Source organism: Thamnophis sirtalis, unplaced genomic scaffold (assembly GCF_051295495.1).
Source record: "Thamnophis sirtalis isolate CommonGarterSnake01/CBP01778 unplaced genomic scaffold, rThaSir2_p1.2 scaffold_2, whole genome shotgun sequence".
NCBI classification, from domain to species: Eukaryota; Metazoa; Chordata; class Lepidosauria; order Squamata; family Natricidae; genus Thamnophis; species Thamnophis sirtalis.
This window is the reverse complement of record NW_028261382.1, coordinates 58,010,165-58,037,327: the sequence shown is the minus strand read 5'-3', so window position 1 is coordinate 58,037,327 and position 27,163 is coordinate 58,010,165. Positions and strand designations below refer to the sequence as shown.

At 44.2% G+C, this 27,163-nt stretch overlaps 1 protein-coding gene across 3 annotated transcripts in view; it reads left to right on the top strand.

Annotated features, from left to right (window-relative positions):
* KSR2 (kinase suppressor of ras 2) overlaps window positions 1-27,163 on the top strand; it is a 202,982-nt gene that overhangs the window by 138,453 nt on the left and 37,366 nt on the right. For all 3 annotated transcript variants that reach the window (XM_087705677.1, XM_087705678.1, XM_087705679.1), the window contains exons 13-14: window positions 5,435-5,483; window positions 8,323-8,684. In XM_087705677.1, the coding sequence (XP_087561803.1) occupies window positions 5,435-5,483; window positions 8,323-8,684 (411 nt within the window). The remainder of the gene's footprint in view (window positions 1-5,434; window positions 5,484-8,322; window positions 8,685-27,163) is intronic.

The following is a 27,163-nucleotide window of genomic DNA, read 5'->3' as shown; positions in this document are numbered from 1 at the left end:
CTGAGAATCTTTACAGAGGGAGAGAAGGAGAAGGAGAGGAAGAGGAGGAAGAAGAAGAGGAGAAGGAGGAGGGGAAGAAGAAGTAGTAGTAGAGATGGAGGAGGAGGAGGAGGAGAAGAAGAAGAGGAGGAGGAGGAGGGGAAGAAGAACAAGTAGTAGAGATGGAGGAGGAAGAGGAGGAGGAGGGGAAGAAGAAGTAGTAAAGATGGAGGAGGAGGAGGAGAAGAAGAGGAGGAGGAGGGGAAGAAGTAGTAATAAAGATGAGAGGAGGAGGAGGAGGAGGAAGAGAAGAAGAAGAGGAGGAGAAGAGGAGGAGGAGGGGAAGAAGAAGAAGTAGAGATGGAGGAGGAAGAAGAGGAGAAGAAGAGGAGGAGGAGGAGAAGAAGAAGTAGTAAAGATGGAGGAGGAGGAGGAGGAGGAGGAGGAGGAGGAAGAGAAGAAGAGGAGGAGAAGAGGAGGAGGAGGGGAAGAAGAACAAGTAGTAGAGATGGAGGAGGAAGGAGGAGGAGGAGGGGAAGAAGTAGTAATAAAGATGGAGGAGGAGGAGGAGGAGGAGGAGGAGGAGGAGGAGGAAGAGAAGAAGAAGAGGAGGAGGAGAAGAGGAGGAGGAGGGGAAGAAGAAGAAGTAGAGATGGAGGAGGAAGAAGAGGAGAAGAAGAGGAGGAGGAGGAGAAGAGGAGGAGGAGGAGGGGAAGAAGAACAAGTAGTAGAGATGGAGGAGGAGGAGTGGAAGAAGAGGAGGAGTGGGGAAGAAGAACAAGTAATAGAGATGGAGGAGGAAGAGGAGGAGGAGAAGAAGAGGTGGAAGAAGAGGAGGAGGAGGAGCAGGAGGGTTGTTGGGTCCTTGGTGCTCTCCGAACTGGATTGTTTTCCTGCAGACATCTCCTTACCGAACTAGGTAACAACATCAGTGTTAGATGGGATGGGGCTTGTGGAGAGGAGGAAGAGGACACTTTTCATAATAGAGGAGGAGGAGGAGAAGCAAAGGAGAAGAAGTAGAAAGAAGACATTTTTCATAATAAAGATGGTGGAGGAGGAAAAAAATGAGGAGAAGAAGACGAAAGAAGAGAAATGATAGGAAATGTGTTCATAATAAAGGAGGAGGAGGAGCCTCGTTTCTCTTGCCGAGTGTCTCAGCCTTAACCTGGTCCTCAGAGTTCCTCCCACCACTCAGCCTTGGGTCTCTCCCCCCCCCCCCCGTTGCCCTCCCTCCCACGCTCTCCTTCCTTTGCTTTCAGAATTCAGGGAAGACCGAAGAAGAATCACCATTTTTACACAAGTAAAAACCCTCCGTTGCCTCCTTTCTTCACTCACGCTTTCTCTTCCACAACCACCGCTCTTCCGGGAGCTTTAAGTGAGTGAGAAAGCAACTGTGGCAAAGTGGAAAGAAATCACGGAAAACCAGGAATCATCGTGGGCTTTATATTCCCATTTCGTTTATGCATTTCTCTCCATCTTTCTTCCCGGGAACTCTGCCAGCTTCTTCCATCCCTTGGTCGGTTTTCGGCTCCCTTCCCTCCTGCCCCAAAGACCCCAAAGGAGCTACAGCAACCATATGCTACCCCCTCCCCGCAAACCCCGGGTGGTCCTCAGACGCTTCCAACAGTTGTCTTGTCAGTTTGGCAGAGGGAAAAGTATCATTGAAACCGCGGAGGACAATCCTATGAATTGCCTTCTGTTGAAAGAGTCTGCCGTTCCATTTGCATTTAAATTCCATAACAAGCCTTGTGTGAATGCCGGTCATTGAGATAGAACATAAAAGTTTCACAGATAAATAAAGAAGAAGAAAAGTTACCCAATTTGCTGTCCTGGCTGCCCCAACCCCTGTATGAAATTCAGGCTGAGGTTCATCTTCCATTCCTGCTCGGACCATTTTACTCTGAGTCATTATTTTCCATATCTGCATTCTGGAATCCCTCCATAAATTAACATTTTGCATTGAGCGTCAGAGGAGGTCAGAGGAGGCTAGCATGAAACGCGGAAGGAAAGGATGCCTTCCCCATGCCAAATCTAATCCTCCTGGCCCCCATTTGTCCAGAATGGTACAGGGTCTCCTGCGTGGGCAGGGGGTTGGACTAGAAGATCTCGAAGGTCCCTTCCAACACTTGTTATTCTATCCTACCCTACCCTATCCTATGCTATACTATTCTAGTATATTCAATGCGATTTCTATTCTACCTCAGTCAACCCTATTCTTTCTACTCTACTTTACTATTTTGTATTCTATACTACTCTGTGTAGTCTAGTCTATTTCTACTCTACTCTACTCTATTTTTATTCTACCTTATTTCTACTCTACTCTTTCTACTCTATTCTACTCTACTCTGTTTTTATTCTACTCTACTCCATTCTATCTATCTATCATCTATCTATCTATCTATCTATCTATCTATCTATCTATCTATCTATCTATCTATCTATCTATCTATCTATCTATCTACCTACCTACCTACCTACCTACCTACCTACCTACCTACCTACTTATCTATCTATCATCTATCTATCTATCTATCTATCTATCTATCTATCTATCTATCTATCTATCTATCTATCATCTATCTATCTATCATCTCTCTATCTCTCTATCTCTCTATCTCTCTCTCTATTATCTATCTATCTATCTATCTATCTATCTATCTATCTATCTATCTATCTACCTACCTACCTACCTACCTACCTACTTATCTATCTATCATCTATCTATCTATCTATCTATCTATCTATCTATCTATCTATCTATCTATCTATCATCTATCTATCTATCATCTCTCTATCTCTCTATCTCTCTATCTCTCTATCTCTCTCTCTATTATCTATCTATCTATCTATCTATCTATCTATCTATCTATCTATCTATCTATCTATCTATCTATCTCTATAGAATCTATAGAATATATATAGGATATATATTCTATATCCTATATATTCTATATAAAACGCAGTGGCTCAGAGGACATGATGGCTCAGTGGCTGAGCTTGTCGACCAGAAAGGTCGGCAGTTCTGCGGTTCAAATCCCGAGTGCCACGTAATGGAGTGAGCTCCCGTGACTTGTCCCAGCTTCTGCCAACCTAGCAGTTCGAAAGGACATAAACAATGCAAGTAGAAAAAATAGGGATCACCTTTGGTTTGAGGGAACAGCATTCCGTGTTCCTTCGGTATTTAGTCATGCCGGCCACATGACCACGGAGAGGTCTTCGGACAGCGCTGGCTCTTCGGCTTTGAAACGGAGATGGGCACCGCCCCCTAGAGTCGGGAACGACTAGCACATATGTGCTATGTATCTGTACCTTTTACTCTATTCTACATCTGAAGATGTTTAGTTTTTCTGCCTTTCTTACATCCTTCATCTAGCTTGACCTTTAGGCCCTACTGTAGATGCTATTTTTTTCCTGGCTTCATCCTTTACCTTATCCTACCATTCCCCCCTCCCCCACCCCCCAAAATACCCCCATCTAAGTTCTCTTGAAGTAAGATATCAAATGGGGCTATTTGGCAAACTTAGCTGGGAAAGAACCCAGCTCTTGATCCATTAATGCCCCCCAATCCTGTTGAGATACCGGGTAGCCCCCCACCCCGACTTGTCACCCAGCTCTCCAAATCCACTTCTTGCAAGGGCATCATTAGAAGGTGACCTCTCTCTCAAAGCTGAACCAGAGCCTGGGCTGCAGAAGATTAGCTGCCAATCAATGAAACTTGTGTGAAAAATCGACTCAGTGGCACCAAATATTCCACGCTGGTTCAACTCTCATTCCCCTCCTAGGGAAAAAGTTCATTTGAGCAACTCTAGTTCCAGAATGAGAGTTGCTGTTTTGGCAAAAGGTCCCAGCTTTAAGCTGAAAAATATTCAGCTTTTTTTCATCTTAGACCAGTGTCAGCTGTGTTCAAATGTTCTCTCTCTCTCTCTCTCTCTCTCTCTCTCTCTCTCTCTCTCTCTCTCTCTCTCTCTCTCTCTCTCTCTCTCTCTCTCTCCCTCCCTCCCTCCCTCCCTCCCTCCCCCCTCTCTCAATTCTCTTTCTCTCATTCTTTCTCTTATTCTCTCTCTCGTTCTCTCTCTCTCTCTGTCATTCTCATTCTCTTTCTCTTATTCTCTTTCTCATTTTCTCAGTCTCTTTCACATTCTCTCTGTCTCTCATTCTTTTTCTGTTTCTCTCATTCTTGTTCCCTCTTTCTCATTCCCACTTTCTTTTTGTCTCTTATTCCCATTCTTTTTCTCTCTCTCATTCTTATTCTCTTTGTCATTCTCTCTTTCTGTCTCTCATTCCCATTTTTTCTTTTTCTGTCTCATTCTCTTTTCTTTGTCTCTCATTCTCTTTGTCATTTTCTCTGTCTCTCATTCTTGTTCTCTTTCTTTCTCATTCTCTCTTTCAGTCTCTTATTCCCATTCTTTTTTTCTTTCTCTTTGTCATTCTCCCTCATTCTCATTCTCTCTATCTGTCTCTCATTCCCATTCTTTCTCTTTCTGTCTCATTCTCTTTTCTTTCTCTCTCATTCACTTTCATTTTCTCTCTCATTCTTTCTCTTTCTCTCTCATTCTTCTTCTCTCTCTCCCCAACCCCATGCTTGAAATGTCCCTTCCTTCAAATGAACTCCATTTCTCATACGGTTGATGTTCTGCTCAACTCTTCACAAAGCATTTGTTCAAAAATAGATTCATTTGTTTTCATGTCATTAACTATGTAGTGTAACTGACCAGAAAAAAACAAAAAACAAATTTCAGATGAGTGCTGTACACGCCATTTTTCAAAAACCTAGTGGTTGCTAATGATATATGCCAAAAACTTGTGTTCAGCCTGGCAACCCATCAAACAAACTCTCAAGAAATTAATATTTGATCTCTGGATCAATTGAGATTTCGAGTGGACTTCAGATGTGTTGTTGCGCATTTGTTCAGCACAATTAACTGTATTCCAACAGCGTTATAATGCACCGTTATTTTTGCCTGCAAGAGGTTTTTTCCCCCCCCCCTTCATATCGCCAGCCGCTTTAGCAATAGTTCTTGGCCTGTTGAAAGGTGTCAAGGAGAGTAATCTTTTTCTGTGTTTCTCCCGATGAAAACTGCGAACCATTTATCCCTTTGAAAGTTGCTGTTCGGCTCCTGTCAATCAAGAGCTGAACTATGTCTACTGTGAAAACTGAGTGGGAGAGTCAGGTCAGAAAGTGGTGTGAAGCAATAAAACCTTTGGAATGGGGTTCATACATCACACAGTTCTGTTAACCGTGGTTTAATGGATAGGTCATCCTTGGCTGGCCATACTCCTGGGTTTGCAAAGCCCAGTGGGCTATTTCCAGGCGAAAGATTACGCCGAAACTTAACAAACCAAAAGAACAACGTAGTTGCAGATGATGATGATGATGATGATGATGATGATAGTGTTTTCTATAACTCGGGGCAATTTACGGTTTGTAATTTGTGATCTTTCTTTCCCTCAAAAGCCGAGAAGGGAATCCGGTACTTCAAATTGAAGTGGAGCCAACCTCTGAGGTAAGGGCCATGCGATGAGTGGGGGGTGAAACAGAATGAGACTTGGGGTGAGGGTCTCGGTGATCTCCAGCAGTGGTTCATGGGTTGCTTCATTTTGGGAGGGGGAGGGCTCACGGACCACGCTAGCAACTTTTGATCTGTGCTGCAATTTAATCGTGGTTAAGTGTCACATCCATCTGTCGTTGACCTGGGGTTGGTGGACCAGCTAGCATGGGATCTGTTCTTGCTCACACCGAAATCTCCATGGCCTGGATCCTACCTGATTGCAGAGAAGGATGTCAGGGTGCCAAGTAAGACCTCCAATGAAAGAAGACTCCGAGGCTTGAGTTCCCTCAAAGTTCCACTTTAGTAGAGATGTCCTATTGGCACATCTGGGAAAACCTGAATTTGAAAGTTTCCAGGTTTTCCCCCCACCCAAGTGAAAGTTCAAGTCCCTGCCCAGCACCCACATGTCTGTCACATGGCCCAATCAATGCACCGTCCTAACTGGGGATGCCTCCCAGTCACGCGACTCCAGGTGCAGGGCAAGGTGTCTGTTAGGTAAGCTCCCCGTTGGGAGAGCGAGTGAGTTCAGTGAAGCGTTGTGAGAGTTGTGTTGGAGAACACACAAACCAGCATACAGAGACCCTGCAGTTTAAATATCCTTTTACTTTCGTGGAAATAGAGGTATCAGAGTCCATCAAACAGTCCAAGTCATACACGGATAAGACAGTCAGTCATAAATGTCTTTCAGTTAAGAGATAATCCATATAACATAGTCCGTAATCATACAAACAGTTTGGTATTCAAAATTTGCTAGCAGTTGCAAAACTTACAATAGCTCACAGCACTTGCTAACAGCCAGCTTCCAAAACACTCAGATCAGATCAGCCCAGCATCTAACAAACAGAGAGCTAACAGTCGTTCTGGCTCCCTCTTATGGCCGATTGAGGAAAACAGCAACCAATCACATTTTACAGTATGATTTAAAGAAACAGGGATAGCATTGTTACATGATTTATATATTGCCAACCCAACTGTTAGATTATATTCCTAACAGTGTCCTAGACTCTCTGAGAAAGGAATGTTATGTGGACGATATATATCTCCCCCTCCCATTGTCCCACATTAGAAAATGTGGCAGGCCTGAAGACCCAATGTAAAAGATGGCTTCCGGGCCTGGCAAAGAATCTGAAAGGACGAGCTATGTCATGATATTGGAATGCCCGGTCCTATTTCGATGCTTCTAAATTGCGTCTGAACGGGACAGTTGGAAATAACATCATTTGACCTCAGGTGTGTCTTTGCACAAATGTGTGGCTTTTAGGCCACAGGTGGAGGGGAACAATTGCAGAAGGACAATTCCCTGAGCCCATCAGTCACTGATCCCAGCTTCCCTTACTATTCCTTTTATCTTCCCCACACAGGTGACTGTGTTATTTTTCCATGAGTTATACGTTGTCTGTCCTTGGGCAAATCGAACTAAAGTTTTCAATACCTTTCCAGACAACCTTGAAACTGATGCTTATAGAAAATGCATTTTTTTGCTGAAAATGCTGGTGCTTGGTAGAAGGGTTTAGTTTAGTTTAGTTTAGTTTTATTGAACTTGTATGCCACCCTATTCCCCAAGGGGACTCAGGGCGGCTAACAAACTAAATAGGGGAAAGGGGAAATACAAAAAACGAAAAGACAGACAAATACAAACAGATTAAAAACTCATCAACAACCGCAACAATTCGAACTCATCAGCCCCAGGCCTGCCGGAACAGCCAGGTTTTAACGGCTTTGCGGAAAGCCTGAAGGGTGGTGAGGGTCCGGATCTCCACGGGGAAGACTGGAAGGGGTTGGTAGTTGGTCAAGTGTTGGTAGGAGAGGAATGCTAGTCCGGAGACCAATGGGCAGCCAGTGCAGCTCGCGGAGGATAGGTGTAACGTGGGTGTACCGAGGTGCACCAACAATCGCTCGTGCAGCTGCGTTCTGGACAAGCTGAAGTCTCCGAATACTCTTCAAGGGCAGCCCCATGTAGAGCGCGTAAGGACCAGGGGAGACAGGATAGCAGTCTTCCAATATCTCAGGGGCTGCCCCAAAGAAGAGGGAGTGACGCTGTTCTCCAAAGCACCCGAGGGCAGGAGAAGAAGCAATGGGTGGAAACTAACCAAGGAGAGAAGCAACCTACCGTATTTTTCGGAGTATAAGACGCACTGGAGTATAAGATGCACCAAGGTTTTGAAGAGGCAACTTTAAAAAAAGTAGGTAGGTAGGCAGAGGGGTAGAGAGAGACAAATAGAAAGAGATAGAAATACAGTAGATAGGGAGGGATAGAGAGAGAGAGTAGGCAGGTAGATAGGTAGAGGGAGAGAGAGAGAGAAATACAGTAGGTAGGGAGAGAGAGAGTAGGTAGGTAGCTAGATGTTTCCAGGTGTATTTATCTATGTGCTGGAGAAGGAAATTGCTGACAATCTGCAGCACCTAAGATTTTGTTTCTGCTGGCATAGCACTTGATCAATCTAATTCTCATCAACCACTCTAACTAAAAAGTGTTCCGAAAGGGGGGGAACGTTTTTGCACTCTGCAAACCTCCCCAAAACTGCCTGCTTTTTGCAGAAATGGGCCCATTTTGTTTTTAAAATATACCTGAATAGCCTTGGGGGGGGGGAGTTGCAGGGTGCTCCTGGGGCAAAAACGAGCAAAAAACAGCCTGTTTTTTTGTGAAAACGGGCTCGTTATTTGTCAAAGAAATCTCCTGTGGGTGCAAAGGGACTCGAGGCTGATGACGTCCTTGACCCCTTCCTCAGGCCCAGCCTGTTCACCTCCTACAGGTGTGTTGCACACATCAAGCCTTCTCTTCTCCTTTCCCCAGACCGAACAGGGAAATGATGAGGAATCCGAGGACGACTTTGAGGAGATGAACCTCTCCCTCCTCTCGGCTCGTAATTTCCCCCGGAAAGCCAGCCAGACCAGCATCTTCCTGCAGGAGTGGGACATCCCCTTCGAGCAGCTGGAGATCGGCGAGCTGATCGGCAAGGGCCGCTTCGGGCAGGTGTTCCACGGCCGTTGGCACGGTGAGGTGGCCCTCCGCCTCATCGACATCGAGCGGGACAACGAGGACCAGCTGAAGGCCTTCAAGCGGGAAGTCATGGCTTACAGGCAGACACGGCACGAGAACGTGGTGCTGTTTATGGGGGCCTGCATGAGCCCTCCCCACCTCGCCATCATCACCAGGTAAGGAGCCCGCTTGGAGACCACCAAGCCTTCGGACTTTCCCCCCATGCACAAACCCTTAACCAGTCAGTTCACCTGCAAGTGGGTCTTACTTCCCTGGCTGATAATAATTCACCAGAATCCCCTAAACCAGGTCATTGCAGAGGGATGAATGGACTGCATCCGTCTCACCACGGACACCAGTTATGGAGTTGACTCTTAAGGAGAAGAGGTTCAACTTTCTTAGGAACTGGTTCACCAGGACACATAGGTCACATTTATGGAAAGCTGAGGTTAGCCTTAAACATGGCTTAAGTTCAGCTTGTTGTCAGGTTTCCAAGTGATGGAAGCCATTTGAAGAAGAAATGTGCAAAGTCCATCTTCGGGGAAAAAAATTCAAAGGAATAGAATAGAATAGAATGGAGCAAAATAAGGAATAGAATAGAATAGAATATATGGAATGGAGTGGAGTGGAATGGAATGGAATAGAATGCAAAGGAACAGAATAGAATAGAATAGAATGAGGAGGAGGAGGAGGAGGAAGGAGAGGAGAGTAGGAATAGGAATAGGAATAGGAATAGAATAGAATAGAATAGAATATATGGAATGGAGTGGAGTGGAGTGGAATGGAATAGAATGCAAAGGAACAGAACAGAATATAATAGAATGAGGAGGAGGAGGAAGGAGAGTAGAGTAGAATAGGAATGGAATGGAATAGAATAGAATAGAATGAGGAGGAGGAGGAGGAGGAAGGAGAGGAGAGTAGGAATAGGAATAGGAATAGGAATAGAATAGAATAGAATATATGGAATGGAGTGGAGTGGAGTGGAATGGAATAGAATGCAAAGGAACAGAACAGAATATAATAGAATGAGGAGGAGGAGGAAGGAGAGTAGAGTAGAATAGGAATGGAATGGAATAGAATAGAATAGAATGAGGAGGAGGAGGAAGAGGAGGAGGAGGAATAGAATAGAATAGAATGTATGGAGTGGAGTGGAGTGGAATGGAATGGAATGGAATAGAATGCAAGGAACAGAACAGAATAGAATAGAATGAAGAGGAGGAGGAAAGAGAGTAAAGTAGGAATAGAAATATGAATAGAATAGAATAGAATAGAATAGAATAGAATAGAATAGAATAGACTGGATACTAGACTAGATTAGAACTAGACTAGAATATATGGAATGGAGTGGAATGGAATAGAATGCAAAGGAACAAAACAGAAAAGAATAGAATGAGAAGGAAGGAGAGTAGAGTGGAATAGAATAGAATAGAACAGAATAGAACAAGCACTTAGACTTATATACCGCTTCACGGTGCTTTTATACCCCTCTCTAAAGGGTTCACAAAGTCAGCCTCTTTTCCCCAGCAATCTGGGTCCTCTTTTTACCCACCTCGGCAGGATGAAAGGCTGAGTCCACCTCGATCCGGTGAGAACCGAACTGCCAAACTGCTGGCCGTTTTTAAGCCGAGGTCACAGTGACCAGCATCAGGGGAGGGGAGGAGGGAAGCAGGCCATTCCCGTGGATACCATCAGCCTTCACTGCCATCCTTTCCCAGAGAAAAGCCCTTCTATGTAAACCTTGCCGTGCCCTTGCTGCCCAGCTGTCAAAGAAGAAAAATGGGCAAAGCAGTCTTTTAAAGGAATCCACGAGGGGGTGGCAGCTTATTCTGCTTTTCAGCTAAGTGGCCTCTTTGCACAGGTGTGGAAGATGCTTCTTCTTCCAAACTCTCTGCATCGTGTCCGCGTTTGACACCTTGCAGGAGTTGGCAGCATTCCCGGCTCTGAGCTCCTTTGGTTCCTAGCCTTTTTTTTTCCCTAAGGTCAACGCCAGTCATTATCCGACTGGCCCCAGAAGAACCTGGTGGATGATTATGGAGTGTTTTCTCATCTTCAGCCGGGAGTTTATCGCTGGCTTTGGGGCTTCCCGGCACTGACTTCTGTTCGTTTCATTTAAAATGCAAAGCAGCATCTTTCCCATCGGGCCTAACCACTGGCTGGGCGGTCTGATGTGCAAAGAATTGTTTATTTCAGATGCTCTGTTGGTGGAAAACACCCGAGCATTTAAAGGTCTCCGTTTAGTTTTCTTACTTTCCTGGAAGGCCACTGAAAGAATTGAGGTTTTTTTTCCCCAGTACGTTTTTGAGTTAGCACCAATTCAGCCACTTCATGCAAGGACAAACTGAAGCAGATCTTAATCAAAGTAGCAAAACTGCTATTGTTATGAGTTGCGAAGTTGTGTCTGACCCATCATGGCCCCATGGACAACATTCCTCCAGGCCTTCCTGTCCTCTACCATCCTCTGGAGTCCATTTAAGCTCCATCCAGCCACCTCTGCACCTTACAGCAGAATAAAATGGAATGGAATGGAATAGAACAGAACAGAATAGAATAGAATTAGAACAGAATAGAATAGAATTAGAGCAGAATAGAAGAATAGAATAGAATTAGAGCAGAATAGAAGAATAGAATTAGAGCAGAATAGAATAGAATAGAATTAGAGCAGAATAGAAGAAGAGAATAGAATAGAATTAGAGCAGAATAGAATAGAACAGAATAGAATAGAATTAGAGCAGAATAGAAGAAGAGAATAGAATAGAATTAGAGCAGAATAGAATAGAATTAGAGCAGATTAGTATAGAATAGAATAGAATGCAGAACGGAATGGAACAGAATGGAATTAGAATAGAACAGAATAGAACAGAAAAATAGGTTGGCCCCCTATTAAATAGCTTTAGAGAATAGGTTGACCCCCTTCTTAACAGAATAACAGAGTTGGAAGGGACCTTGGAGGTCTTCTAGTTCAACCTCCTGCTCAGGCAAGAAGGCCTATACCATTTCAGACAAATGGCTATCCAGTCTCTTCTTGAAAACCTCCAGTGATGGAGAACCCAAAACTTCTGGAGGCAAGCAGTTCCACTGGTTAATTGTTCTCACAGCCAGGAAATTCCTCCGTAGTTCTAAGTTGCTTCTCTCCTTGATTAGTTTCCACCCATTGCTTCTTGTCCTGCCCTCAGGTGCTTTGGAGAATAGCTTGACTCTCTCTTCTTTGTGGCAGCCCCCGAGATATTGGAAGGCTGCTATCATGTCTCCCCTAGTCCTTCTAGGAAACGAAACTCACAGTAGACACAATGCACTGCAGTAGGGAGGCAGGATGTAGTTCTAGCAAAACACATGGGCTGAATTTTTGTTTTTTAAGGCTTCGGCATTAGCAGAAATGCATCATCCTTTTTATCATTTTTTTTTTTAAAGTAGGATTGTCAGGCTGTGGCAAATACGTAAACGCTAGTCGTAAAAGTCTTCCCCTATGAGCTTTGCTCAACAAATGTCCTTCGCATCGAAATGATTTTTCAGATGGGAAAACAAGGGCCGCTTCCTATTTCACAGGCCTTGTTAAACATCGCTCGCCTTGATGCGACGCTTTCCCCAAGGTGATGGGGTAGGAAACTCTGGGGTGGGTGGGTGTGTGGGAAATTCAGCAGAATGGCTTGCCTGGCTTCAATCTCCAGGGATTCGGAGCATGGATGCGTGACATTCCTCCTAATTAGTTTTCTGCTAGGACAGATGCGATCCCAAGCCTGGCTCAGCACTCCGAAGGCTGCCGGAGACACCGGCAGGAAACTGCCAGCAGTTCTGATCCTGCCTTTCCTCCTGCTCCTTGCCTTGGCAGCTATTTCACATGGCAGGGGGTTTTTTTTTGGTGTGTGTGTGGGGGGTGCATGTCAGCAGACAAAGTGCACCCCTTTTGCTTTGAATTCAGATGGTCCTAGAACTCAGCATTGTTGAAAAGCTGAAGGAAAGATGGTGCATCAGGGTTCCAAACAGCATTCAAAATTAAATCAGAATCCAAGGCAAAGTATTGCTCAAAGTTCCGATTTGTTAAGAGAGACACGTTGGCACATCTGGGAAAACCCAAATCTGAAAGCTTCCCGGTTTCCCCCACCCAGTTGAAAGTTCAAGATCCTGCCTCCCATACCCACAAGTCCATCCCATGGTCCAATCTCCCACTGCCACGCTGGCAGCTTCCACCCATCCAGTTCTGGTCAGGTGCAGAGGTGCAAAGACAAAGGATGACCTTGGCTTTCTAGAAAGAATGCTGTTATGGCTACATAGCATCTAACTCCATAATAATCCCCCCTCCCATTTTCCCACGATAGAAAAGGCATAGTAGAATAATAGAAAGTGTGGCAGGCCAAAGACCCAAAAGAAAAGATGGCCACAGACCTGACATGAAGAGCAAGAAGAAGGGAGTGGACAAAGGCATAGGACCTAGATTAGCTAAGATGGTGTTTCTTAGCTAATGGGATCCTTGGTGTTCTCTGAGCTTGGTGGTTTTCTTGCAGATGTTTCAGTACTCAACTAGATAACATAATCAGTGTTTCCTAGTTGGGTAATGAAACTCTCCAAGGAATGAAACTCCGCAATGAAACTCTGCAAGGAAGCCACCAAGCTCAGAGAGCACCAAGGACACTAAATTTAATCCCAAACTACAAATATTCTCTTCTAACAGTGTTTATTAAGTTTGGCAACTTTAGGAACCATGGACTTCAACTCCCAGAATTCCCCAGCCAGCCAAGAAATGTTGCTGAACTCAGGCTTCCCTGAAGTCTCCCGAGGGCAAAAAACGGCCCTACGACCAAACCGGAAGTCCGTTCCCAAACTTCTGGTTTGCTTGTAGGGCTTGTTTTTGGCACTCCGGAGGGGGGCAGGGAAGGCTGTTTGCCTGCCCCAGGCTCCTAGAAAGCCTCTGGATCCTGGGGAGGGCAAAAAATGCATGCCAAAAGCGGGGTGGTGGTGTGCTGGTTGTGTGCGCATGCGCAGGGGAAATCACACACATGGGCACTGGTGTCATGCACATAGCATTATGGGTGTGGCATGCCCACACACGACCCTCCCCCCTTGGCACGCTAGCCAAAAGAGGTTAGGCATCACTGGTATAGGGCTTCCTGCCTGAGCAGGAGGTTGAACTAGAAGACCTTTAAGGTCCCTTCCAACTATTATTCGGTTAAGAGGTGGTCAACCTATTCTCCAAAGCACGTGTAGGCAGGACAAGAAGCAATGGGTGGAAACTAATCAAGGGGAGAACCAACCTAGAACCAAGTAGGAATTTCCTGACAGTGAGAACAATTAATCCACAACTTGCCTCCAGAAGTTGTGAGTGCTCCGTTATTGGAAATCTTCAAAAATAGACAGCCACTTGACCAACGATGGTATACGGTTTCCTGATTTGGGCAGGGGGTTGGAATAGAAGATCTCCAGGGTCCCTTCCAACTCTGCTATTCTGTTTAAAGGGAACATCCCAGTGGTGGGTTTCAAAAACTGTTTGAACCTACTCTGTGGGTGTGACCTCCTTTGTGGGAGTGGCTTGCCGCACATGTGACCGGATGGGAGTGGCTTGCCGCCCATGTGACCGGATATGAAGATGCCGACAACACTTGTCAGAACCACCTTAAATTACCTCTCACACAGCACTGGCATGCATAAGAATATGATGCAAACTTGTTTTTTAAAAGGCATCTTTGGTTTGCGTTAAAACAACTTCAACACACGCAATGTTCTGATTGCACCACAAATGCAGTAGTCATCCTTACCTTTCACAGAGGCACTGAGTTTTATAAATAGGAGCATGATAGTGTAGAATAATCATATCCAAGGACCAGTGGTGGGTTTCAAAAAAATTTGGAACCTCTTCTGTAGGTGTGGCCTGCTTTCCGGGTCCACTGGTGGAACTTCTTGTAACCGGTTCGGTAGATTTGACGAACCGGTTCTACCGAATAGGTGGGAACTGGTAGGAACCCACCTCTAGAACATCTCCACACTTTCCAATCGTTGCCAGCTCTGAACCCCAAATGTGTAAATAACCTTCCCCCGTCCTGCTAAGTCGTGCTGATTAAACAATCATAAAAGGAAACATGTTTCAATGTGGAGCTCCTTGATGAAACATGATCAAACATGATCATTTGCTAAACTGGCCCTCTGGCAGTGGTGGGAGCGGCTTTAAATCCTGTTTTTCAGGCTTTCCGTTGGATTCATATCATTAATGAGACTTCGCTTTGGAGAAAGAAAATTATTAGGCTCCAGCAGCTGGTCTCGGAAAGAGCGGCTTCATTAAGGAGTTGTTATTCCTGTACATCTTTACTAACTCACACTTAATTATGACTGTGCCAAAGAAATACCGAGAGCAAAAAACCGTTTTCTTCTAGGAAAGCTTTAAAAAAAAAATGTCGCTGGAGATGAAAGAGTTCTCTTCTATGTGCTTTCTACATTTTTAAAAAAGTTTTCCCTTCATGGCCAGGAAAGCATGTTTTAATGACATGGAAATGTCTTTTATTTGATGCCATGCATTCGCTTTTCACAAAGCAGACAACTTTTGCGGCAGTGGATCAGGGGAAAGTCCTGAGTCCTTTGGTGAAAATGTGTGGTGGAAAGTTCCTGAGATGGATGTCAGAATTGAAACCAACTCAGAACTGGCCGTTGCATGTTCTGGTACAATGAGAATGGCTTGAGGCCAATGTCCCTAGAGTAAGGCTTGTTGTTATGGCCTGCCAGCAGCCAGCGGAGCTGGCAGCAGATTCGGAGAGAATGGAGGTTGGGGAGGAACATGGGTCAGTCCTGGAGTCTGGGGAAGGCTCTGACGAGGGCTCTGCGTCGGAGGCAGAGGGGGGGCCAGAGCCATCTGACAGTTATCAGCTGCCTTCAGAGTCAGACTTCAGTGGGGCAGAAGAACAGCTGGAGCCTGTTCCCAGTGTGTGCATACACAGAGTTGCCAGACAAAGGGAACAGCTAAAGAACGGGTTAGCTTGGGAGTAAGGCCACAGGTGGACGATGAATGGCTCCTCCCAGAGGAAATAAAAGAGGAGCAAAAGGGAAGTGGAGTTTGCAGGAAACAATTAGTTGGTTTCATTGATTCGTGACTCTCCGAGACTCCTTGCCAAGTTCTGCAGATATTGGCCTGGCAGCTCTCCAAGCCAGATAAGGTCTGTGACCGTAAATCCTCCCTTGAAATACTTTTCTGGATGTGAATGAGCAGAATTCACAGTCAATTCATAAAAGTGGGGTTTTGTTGGGACAAGGAGTTTGCTTCAGGCTCTTGGGAAGCCTCGGTCAGAATACTTGATTCCTTGGGCGGGGAGGGGGGAACCCTCAAATGTTTGTTCACAAGGAAGCAAACTTTGAAGTTTCCGTCAAATGAAGCAAACTTTAAAATTTAGCAAAGCTTTAATTGAGGCAACTCTTTCAGCTGTATTATAGGCTTCACTAGCTTACATAAGGCTTTAGTTAGTAGTAACTCCATGTTGAAACAATATCAGGTGCTGTAGCTCAGTGTTTCTCAACCTTGGCAACTTGAAGATGCCCGGACTTCAACTCCCAGAATTCCCCAGCCAGCGAATGCTGGCTGGGGAATTCTGGGAGTTGAAGTCCAGACATCTTCAAGTTGCCAAGGTTGAGAAACACTGCTGTAGCTAACCCCAAGAGGGAAAAAGATCAGCTAACTCATTAGGCGCTGTCCAAGGTACTATTTCTACCTTCTCTTCGATGGTTTTTTGAGTTGGCTTTGATTATCTTATCAAGATATTAACTGCTTAGTCTTGATTTTGTCACCGTTCAGCCTTGACTGGACTTTAATATCCTTGACTGGGTCTTTTGGGGACATTAGTACCAGCTTATTCTGCAAATTTCAATTGCCCACTCTGGCTGTTTGTTTCACTTCCAGAGATCTAATGGAACGTATGAAAGCAATATTCTTTCTAACGGGGTTTACCAAAAAGAAGCAATTTAGTTAAATTAGAATTTTCTGCACTGCTATGCAATGAATTCCTGCCCTATTATCTCCTTTGTTCTCGGTGTCACCAGACATTTGAAAGGAAATGACTTTGGAAGTGATCCTTAGCTTTGCTTGGAAGCTGAACAAATACCTCTCCTCTTTTTTTTCTTTTTTTTTGCAATTCCTTGCGTACCGATTCTGCTGAGGCCGTGCTGGAAACCTTTGCCCTGTTTTTTTTTCACCTCTATCCAGAAGTTTTAGGCTGAATTACCTCCATTTCTCTGGCCCTCTCCCGCTTAGCTCTTCCTTTCTTACATGTTCTCCCACGTTCTCCCTTTCATAGCGTTTGAAGTAATGAAGCCCATAGATCATATAATAAATAGCTATTGACTTCCTTCCGTGGTCAAATCACAATTGATCGACCTGTGGGAATACTGCTTTCCTCAGTCGATACGAAGCCCATAAAGGAGAATAAATCTTGATGGGGACTGACAAGGGAGCGGGAAAAAGTCAATACACTTATTAACACGTACATTAAAGGAGCCCGTATCTCCCTCTGGAGAGGTGTCATCTTATTTTGACAGCTGGCAAGGCAATGCGTGAAGAGGGGAGAGAAGGAAAAGAAAGCGATTATCCTAGAGAGGCCCCCAGATTTCATTCCTCCTGCATCTAAGCATTTTCAGGAAATTGGTGCTATATCCCATGTCCAGAAACAAAGGAAGTGGTAATAGCAATAGCACTTAGACTTATATAACACTTCACAGTGCTTTACAGCCCTCTCTAAGTGGTTTTCAGCGTCTTGCCCCCAACAATCTGGGTCCTCATTTTACCCACCTTGGAAGGATGGAAGGCTGAGTCAACCTTGAGCCGGTCAGGATCAAATTGCTGACAGTGAGCAAAATTAGCCTGCAATACTGCATTGTAACCACTGCACCATCAAGGAAAGAAGGAAGGAAGGAAGGAAGGAAGGAAGGAAGGAAGGAAGGAAGGAAGGAAGGAAGGAAGGAAGAAAGAGCAATAGTGATAGCACTTAGACTTATATACCGCTTCACAGTGCCTACCAGCCCTCTTGAAGTGGTTTACAGAATGGTGTTAGCTATTGATGACGTTAGCTAGTAGGGTACTGAAACATGCTGGTTGGGGATTTCTGGGAGTTGAAGTCCACACATCTTAACATTGTTGAGGTGGGTTGTTGAGTTCATTCATCTAAAGGTATCATGTCTACCTATAGTTGTATTCCATATCCATACCAGTGGTAGGTTTCAATTTATTTTACTACCGGTTCTCACGCGGAAGTGTCCAGGCAGGTGGGTGGAGCCTCCTGCCACTACCGGTTCACCCAATCTGGGGCAAACTGGCAGGAATCCCCCGCTGATCCATATGCCCTGTCTACCTCTCAATTAGAAGAATCTGCTTTTTCAAAATCTGATTCATAAATCACTGCCAATACCTGAAATAGCCTTGGAATCTGAAGACGCATCTCATAAGGCTTCCTCCCACAGATCAACCAATGGCCTGTGATTTTTGGCTAGTTCTCACCCTCAACCAAAGGGGTGTATTTCAGCAAGAGCCAGTGTATTTCAGCAAGAGCCAGTATCTTACTGGTGAATTCCTGTTCACTTAGAAGTATTTCACTCTACTGTCAAGTGCCAGAGAAATCAGGAGATGCAGGCAGTTCAAATGGGTATAAAGATGTAAGCTCTCTAGAAGAATCTGAACCACTAACAGTCAAGGGAAACGAGTGGGAGATAAGGAATTCATGGTGGGCTGGATTTAGACCTCTTGTAGGCACGAAGGGACTCATGACTGATGATGCGTTTGACCCCCTCCCTTGGGCTCAGCCCGATCATCTGCTACATCTACATTTCAGACCGTTTGAAATACCAGCAGTAAGATAGTACTTATAACTGGCTCTTGCTGAAATAACACTCCTTTGTTTGAGTCAAATACTTCTCAGTAAACAAAAATACATCAGGTATGGAAAAGCTCTATTTCTCTCTCTCTCTCTCTCTTTGTTATGGCTCACACAAAGTCGGGTGGGCTTGTTAGCTTGATTCATTTTCCCCGCTGCCTCCACCTTGTGTAAATAGACGGCATAATTCTTCCCCCCCCCACCCTCACCGACCCCAGCCAAACAAGCAATTTGGGATTCTGCTCGCTTGGCTGAACATTCCTCAAACTGATTGCGGTACCTTAAGAAGAGTAGGGAGGTTGGGAAAGGCATAAGTGGACAGCAACGCTACAAAACAACCATTCTCTCTCTTGCTCTCCTTCCCTCCTCACCGCATATATTAAACGGCTGTTGACACAGTGGTGAACTCCTTACTTTTTCTAGTATCAGAGCTGTTAAAAGCGATGGGACTTGCTTTGCAGCTTCATGTTTCAACGACTATGTTGGAGTTCATGGCGTGCATACATAGGTATGAGTTTTTGCATGAGTTGGAAAACGGGGAGGAAACTCAGGCTTAAATTTGGGATCAGAAGAAAGAGGGCAGGTGGTCCTAAATTTAAACCAGTTTCCCCACCCTCTTCCATGAGCCTCTTGTTGAAGACAAGATGGCAGATTTTCTGTAAGAAGGCGATAGTCTAGTTAAGACTTCCTTGCCTACAGCAAGTGGTCACCAAACATGGCAACGTTAAGACTTGTGGACTTCAACTCCCAGAATTCCTCAGCCAGTCTCAAAACTTGGCAACTTTAAGACTTGTGGACTTCAACTTCCAGAATTCCTCAGCCAGTCTCCAAACATGGCAACTTTAAGACTTGTGGACTTCAACTCCCAGAATTCCTCAGCCAGTCTCCAAACATGGCAACTTTAAGACTTGTGGATTTCAACTCCCAGAATTCCTCAGCTTGTCTCCACACTTTTCAACTTTAAGACTTGTGGACTTCAACTCCCAGAATTCCTGGGATTGGAGATCCCTGTCCTAGAACCACAGAATAAGCATCTTCAAGTTCTTTGTAAGTACAGGTAGTCCTCTATTTATGACCAGTTGCTTAGCAATCCTTCAAAGTTACAATGGCCCCTCCCCCCCCAAAAGCATCTGCATTCTTCCCTGGGTCAATTTTACTTCCAGTTTCCAAAAAGAAAGAAAGAAAAGCTCCAGTCCATAGCGAACAATGGGTTCACTTCATAATTTTTTTAAAATTTATTCATTTGTTAGTTTTGTCATGCATGTATAAGATAATAGATATAAGCGCATACAAGATTATGAATACATGAAATAGATATGAATAAATGGGCTTGTTAGGACCGGGATGGTAGGCACATTTGTGCACTTATGCATGCCCCTTAAGAAAGCGGTGAGGTCAACAATAGACAGTCCAAGGTTAAAGTTTTGGGGGTTTGGGGAAGAAACCACAGAATCAAGTAGAACATTCCAGGCGTTGACCACTCTGTTGCTGAAGTCGTATTTTCTGCAATCGAGTTTGGAGCGGTTGACCTTGAGTTTGTATCGATTATGTGCTTGTGTATTGAAGCTGAAGTAGTCATTGACAGGTAGGATGTTGTAGCAAATAATTTTATGTACTATGCTTAGATCAGACCAAAGGTAGCATAGTTCTAGGTTGTCCAAGCCCAACATTTTGGGGTTTTTTTAGCAGATTTTTAAATTATTTTTTCCCTTCTACAACACATTACAGTCATTACATCAACATTGTTATGTCATCATACCTGTACATGTATATAATATTTCACTTCTATATTTACACACTTTATACACAGTTCTATATATATTTATATATATTGTTTTTTGGCTTAATTCATTTTATTCCTGTTTTGCACCCATTTGTACCAATTGTTCCAAATTTCATAATATTCCGACTTCTTTATCTTTTAATTTCAGTGTTAATTTGTCCATCTCTGCACAATCCAAGGTTTTTTTTTTTAATCACTAATTCGTCCGAGGGGGTATTATTTTGTTTCCAGCATTGGGCAAATGCTATTCTAGCTGTAGTTAGCAGATGTGTTAATATGTACTTAATTTTCTTTGTATATTTCCCTTTGATTATTCCCAGTAGAAAGATTTCGGGTTTGTATTTTATCTGTTCTCCTGTAATTTCTTGCACCCATTTCCAAATTTTTGTCCAATATTTTTCTGTTTCCGGGCAGGTCCAACATATGTGCTAATAGCCCAACATTTTGAGCCAGGTGGCATAAGAGGTTGTATTGTGGGCAGGGGAGTCGAAGATTCTTCTTGTGAAATACCTCTGGACTCCATCAATTGTATTAAGTCCAAAATTTCAAATCTGGTGGCATACGGTATTCTGTTACGAGCAGAGGAGTGTAGGACTGGCCTCATGAAATTGTGGCGTTGCGGCTTAACAACACCGCATTTGATTTATGACTTTTGCACACAAAAAAGGGTCATCAAATCAGGCCAGTTACATGATGACTTGCTTTATAACCATCACAACTTACAACCATAATTGCAAGGCTCATTTACAGTCATTAGTTGAGGACTACCTGTAACCGTGTTGTTTGACACTGTGAAAATCGGTGAACATCAACGTTTCATTTTCAACTATCCATCAGGGGTCCATAGGGAGTCAAGTCCTGGGCAAGATTTGACCCGGTACGAGTCAGTTGCCGCTGTAAGAGCATCTGCAAGGCTACCATAGCATGAATTTCCCATCATCACCTTGGCTGTTTACAGCGGTCTTTTAGTTAGGTAAACATCTTGCATTCTCGCCTTCGAAATCTAGCATGGATACCCAGGAATCCAAGGGGGAAACCAAATTAGGCACGCCGTGTTTCAGAGACCGGCAAAGCGAGGGGAAAACAGAACTGCTTTCACATTCCTCGTACGGGAAGGATTAGCCTTTTGACAAAGGCAGGTGCTCCTTTAATTGGCCGATTTAATGGGGCCGAGACCTTGTTTGAGGTGCTCAACTCACACGGCGAGTTCAGGCGAGTTGCCAGGTTCTCTCTCTCTCTTAACATTTGCAAATTTGTTTGTTTTTTTCCCCCTGAGCGGTGAAGAGGTGCCTGTATAAATGGTTTGGATTCTGAAGGGCCTCCTCCTTCTCCTCCGAGGCGGTGTGTATATCAAAAGGCATTTGCGTTTCTTTCACTGGCAAAAAAAAAAATACGGCTCTTAACCACGTCGGTTGAAAGCGCGTCAGGTCGATAGCACCTTTGGAGAGGGGGAATAAAAGAAAACCCAGCAATTTTCAGCAAGGGAGCGCGGAAACATTACCGCGATCCTTGACTCATTGAGGTCTTTTCTTTGATAACTCGCCGAGCGTGAAGGAAGTTTTCAAAAGGAAACAACCCACCAAACAGAAACCTGTGAAAAGATCAGGCAGGTGGCTTCTTAATAGGCCCAGGTGTTGCAAGGTAGCAGAGGCACAAAATCTTGAGTACTTACATATGAAAGACTCCCACGTCTTCATCAGAGAGGCTCTGCGTCTCTCCAATATTTGCTTTTCTTCCTCGTCTGACTGATGAAGACTACTTGGAAAGGTGCTTCAGAAAGATCTGTGCCTCTCTCTCTCTCTTTTTCCTCTTAGGCAAACTTTTTGCTCCTCCCTCTCCTCCCTAAAAACTACCTTCTTCTACATTGAATTTGTACTGAACTTACTTGGGGATGCAACTGTTGTTTGGTAATAAAGGCTATTGCCCCAGGATCGAGCCCTTGAAAAGATACCCAAAGGCGCTATTTAAAAAGGCAAATGGCTGTGTTTCTCTTCTTGAAGATGTTTTGCTTCTCATCCAAGAAGAATAGAATAGAAATAGGAAAGAATAGAATGGAGTGGAATGGAATAGGATAGAGTAGAATAGAGTAGAATAGATTAATGAATAGAATAGAACAGATTAATGGAATAGAATAATAGAATAGAATGGAATGGAATAGGATAGAGTAGAATAAACTAGAATAGATTAAGGAATAGAATAGAACAGATTAAGGAATAGAATAGAACAGATTAAGGAATAGAACTGATTAAGGAATAGAAGAATAGAATAGGATAGGATAGGATAGGATAGAATAGAATAGAATAAAATAGACTAGAATTCTTATTGGCCAAGTGTGATTGGACACACAAGGAATTTGTCTTTGGTGCAGATGCTCTCAGTGTACATAAAAAAAAGCCAAATACATTCATCACGAATCATAACATACAACACTTAATGATACTCATAGTATACGAATAAGCAACCAAATCATATTAGGAAACAATCAATACAAATTGTAAAGATACAAGCAACAAAGTTACAGTCATGCAGCCATAAGTGGGAGGAGATGGGGGATAGAAATGATGAGAAGACTAATAGTAATAGTAATGCAGCCTTAGTCAATAGTTTGACAGTGCTGAGGGAATTAATGACTAAACCGTACGGAACGCTGTTCCCTTCCCACCAAAGGTGGTCCCTATTTTTCTACTTGCATTTTTACGTGCTTATGAACTGCTAGGTTGGCAGAAGCTGGGGCAAGTCACGGGAGCTCACTCCATTATGCAGTGCTAGGGATTCGCACTGCCGAACTGCTGACCTTTCTGATCAACAAGCTCAAACGTCTTAGCCGCTGAGCCACGCGTCCCTCACTTACTTTCCCTCCTGGTTCGCAAATGTGAGCGTGCATGTGCTTTGATTGTGCGTGCGGCTTGCACGCATATGCACGGCTTGAAAACGTGCCTAAATAGAACGGCATAGAGCCGGGGCGGGTGAGCAGGCCCACCAACGATTTCCATTACCGATTCAGCTGAACCAGTCCGAACCAGCTGAATGCCACTTCTGGAAGAAGATGTTGAGTGCCGAATTATATTTTTAAAAAATCTGAGTGTCCGACCCTTGTGTAGCTTCCCAAATTTCTCTTGTCGAATTAGGGTTGACACCTGCTGTTTTTCAACAGGTGCCTCCCTCGTCTTTACCAATAGACTTCTCCATGCTTGGAAGAACTCTTCCTTTCCAATTTAATCAGTAGAGGCCACCGAGAGGCTTGTTCAATTTGCCTTTTTTTGAGCAACACTTCAGACCAGATTTGCAGGTGTCACCTTAAATGACAGCGTAGTTGATCCTTCAAGACAAAACCAAAGTGGGGAAAAAAGAAAAGAACTTGGGAGATCAAAGCTGACATCCATCCATGCCTACTGGGGGGGGGGGAGAAGGAGCAGGTGCACTTTGTTGGCCTTTGTTCAGCCTTATCTTTGAAGAACATCTAAAGTGAACTTGAGAGCCATTCATACGTGTTCCTTGACTATTATTTCAGGAACTGGAGAGTTTTGCTTGGTCTTGTAAACATGCACACGGATTAATGTGTGTGTCAGACTCTTGCCAGGTTCCCCCAGTTTTATACATGGTTGAATCATTATGGAAACTTTTGTAATTTAGGGGAAAGATCCCACCTTCTTTTTAACATAGAATGGGATAGAATAAGAGAGTTGGAAGGGAACTTGGAGGTCTTCTAGTCCAACCCCCTGCCTAGGCAGGAAACCCTACACCACTTCAGACAAATGGTTGTCCAACATCTTCTTAAAAACTGCCAGTGTTGGAGCATTCACATCTTCTGGAGGCAAGTTGTTCCACTGATTCCAAATATAAAATGTTAAGCTCAGATAGATTTAGAAAAGACTTTGTTGTTGTTGTTGTCCGACCCATCACGAACCCATGGACAACGTTCCTCCAGGCCTTCCTGTCCTCTACCATCCCCAGGAGTCCATTGAAGCTCACGCTGACTGCTTCAGTGACTCCATCCAGCCACCTCCTTCTCTGCCGTTCCCTTCTTCTTTTGCCCTCCATCGTTTCCAGCATGAGGCTCTTCTCCAGTGAGCCCTTCCTTCTCATTAGGTGGCCCAAGTCTTTGAGTTTCCTCTTAAGGATCTGACCTTAGCAGTCAGGGCTGATCTCCTCTAGGACTGACCGGTTGGATGGCCTTGCAGTCCAAGGGGCTCAATGCAGGAGTCTTCTCCAGCACCAGACTTCAAAGGTCTGTTTTTTTTAATAGTGGCGTCTAAATTTGGGAAGCGTTATTTTAAAAGAGTTCCTCTGGAAATGAAGTGATAGGTGTGTTAGGCAGAAAGCTAATTTTTCTTTTATTTATTAATTCATTTTTATGCCACCCTTCTCACAGAGACTGTATTTTGTTACTTGCCCCTAGTTGCTTTCCGTGTTTGGTAGACAATTTTTCTGCCATAGAGAGAAAAGCACTTGGGGATCCCAGAGAGTTTAATTTTGTGGAAATTAAAATATTTGTGTGTGTGTGTGTGTGTGCCACATTTGTGCTGATAAATAAATAAAGGGAGATTGCAACACAAATGTAACAAGGCAACATAAACAAATGGCTTTCTGCCTGGATGGCTCCCAGAGTGAGCCGATAGACAGAAAAGAGAAGCAGTATGCTCTCTCCCATATTTGGGCATACCCTGGGTTGTGACAATATGTGTGTGTGTTTGTGTGTGTGTGTGTGTGTGTAGAGAGAGAGGGAGGGAGGGAGGGAGAGAGAGAGAGAGAGAGAGAGAGAGAGAGAGAGATGGCTATAGATATAGGTATAGGTATAGGTATAGATATATATTTCCCCCTTATACATTTAATAAAAAAACTTCAATAGATAATGAACAGTATCAGCTCCCTTGGCTAACTAAAGGCCCAGGAAAAAGATCAGCATCCTTTAAGCAATCCTTATCTCTGTCCAGTCCTTAGAAATTGTATTTTGTGTATATGTGTGTGCATGTGGTTTGTTTGCTTTCAGAATGAGAATATTAGAGTCAGCAAACTGTCTGTTTTGTGTACTTGTAACTTCACTCAGAGAATGTGGTGGAATGTAGCCTGGATTCCCAAGAGGGCAAAGAGACAGCAAAGCTTTGAATGTTTGGTAGGCAGGAAGAAGATTAAAACGGCTCCTCCCTAGCAATTCCCAGAATATATTTGTAGTTATGCAGATAGGCACCGTATTTTTCGGAGTATAAGACGCTCCGAAGTATAACACGCACCTAGATTTTGGGGAGGAAAACGAGGGGAAAATATCTGCCTCTGCCTCCCAGCAATTTGCCTCCTTGCAACAAACAGTACAGACAATATACACAGTGTTATATTTCAGACTATACTTGGACAGATGCTGTTAAAATTGATGTGCCTTCTGGAAGTATAGTTATTCTCTGCTATTTAAAAGAATAGCACTTTTTAAAACAATAGCACTGGGCCTCTTCAGATCAAGCATTTATTTTAAAAAGCTTCTTCATTTTGTTAAATTGTCTAGAATAATAATAAAGCAGTCTTTAAAAAATAAGTCTAATAATTTGAACATTCTATAGGCATTTATAGTGGTTGACTTATCTCCTTGCAACAAACAGTCTGATTAGCACAAGAAAAAAAAATCTGCCTCTGCCTCCCAGCAATTTGCCTCCGGGAGCAAACAGTGAGTTTCACTTTCAATTTCTCTCGATCATCAGCTGTTTCAGGCTGCAGGGATTGTTATAGTCTATTGAAGCCTCTGCAAGCCCCCGTTTGTTTCAAAGAGGTAAATTGCTGGGAGGCAGAAGCCAAATGGTTGGGGCCGGTAGGGCTACATTCAGTGTATAAGATGCACCCAAATTTTCACCCTCTTTTGTGGGTGGGAAAGGTGCATCTTATACTCTGAAAGATACGGTACTTTAGTCTGGCAAGATCCCGACTCTAGATGAAGAGCAATAGAGGAAACTGTTCTTAAGTAACTCTGTGCGTTGTTCTTGATTTTTGAGGCCTGACCGAGGGTGCCTTCTTTGGGGAATGCTATTCAAAATGTCTGTCATTCACAGTTTTCAAATACATGAAGGGGGGAAAGGATACCTCTTCCGACACTGTGAAAACGATTTCCTGTCCATTCTTGGCCCCTCCCAGCTTCTTCCACCTGTGACAGCTACCACTCTCTGGTGCAGGCATAACTGTTTATACACCAGGAAATGATAGCAGGGCTTAGTGTCAGGCCCAAAAACCAAGAAGGAAACATAGTGAATCTTCCAAACCGAGGTCTTTATTATATCACAGCTGTAGACGGAATCTTGCCAAACTGAAGCACATTACTATCTGTGCCTACCATATAATTTGAGGGACTATTAGGGAGGGGCTGTCTTCATCCTCTTCCTCTCACAGGTCACATGTAGACCGAGCCACCTTTTACTCCTCTGGGATGCACCCACTGGTCATCCAGCCTGCTCCATTCCATCACATCTAGGAAGGCTCAGTGTTCTGATCTAGGCTTTCCCAAAAAGCACGAAGCGGATTCCTGGTCTTGACAAAAACCCTTTTATTAAACGGATGTGAAATTCCTCTCATTCACATTCAGCCAAGGCCAGGCAAACAGTCTTTCAAAGGTGGATTTATGAGCACAGACCTTATCTATCTTGGAGAGCTGCCATGTCAATATTTTCCAAATGAGCTGCTGTGCAAGGAAAGACTTGGCACAGAGTCTCTGAGATCCACGGACAGATCTTCACACTCCTGAAACGAGCGGATGAATGGACGAATGAATTGTTTCCTGCAAAAGCCCCTTCCCCTTTCACTCCTCTTTTATTTCCTATGAGAGGAGGCCATTCACTGTCCAACTGTGGCTTTACTCCCAAGCCGATCCTGATTTCTGAGCTGTTATTTTTTTCTGGCAGCTCTGCGCATGCGCATACTGGGAACAGGCTCCAGCTGTTCCTCTGCCTCACTGCTGTTTAGCTCCAAAGGCAGCTGAGAACTGCCAGGCGGCACCCAGAGCCCTCGTCCGAGCCTTCCCCAGCCTCCAGGACTGGCCCATGTCCCTCTCCAACCTCCTCAC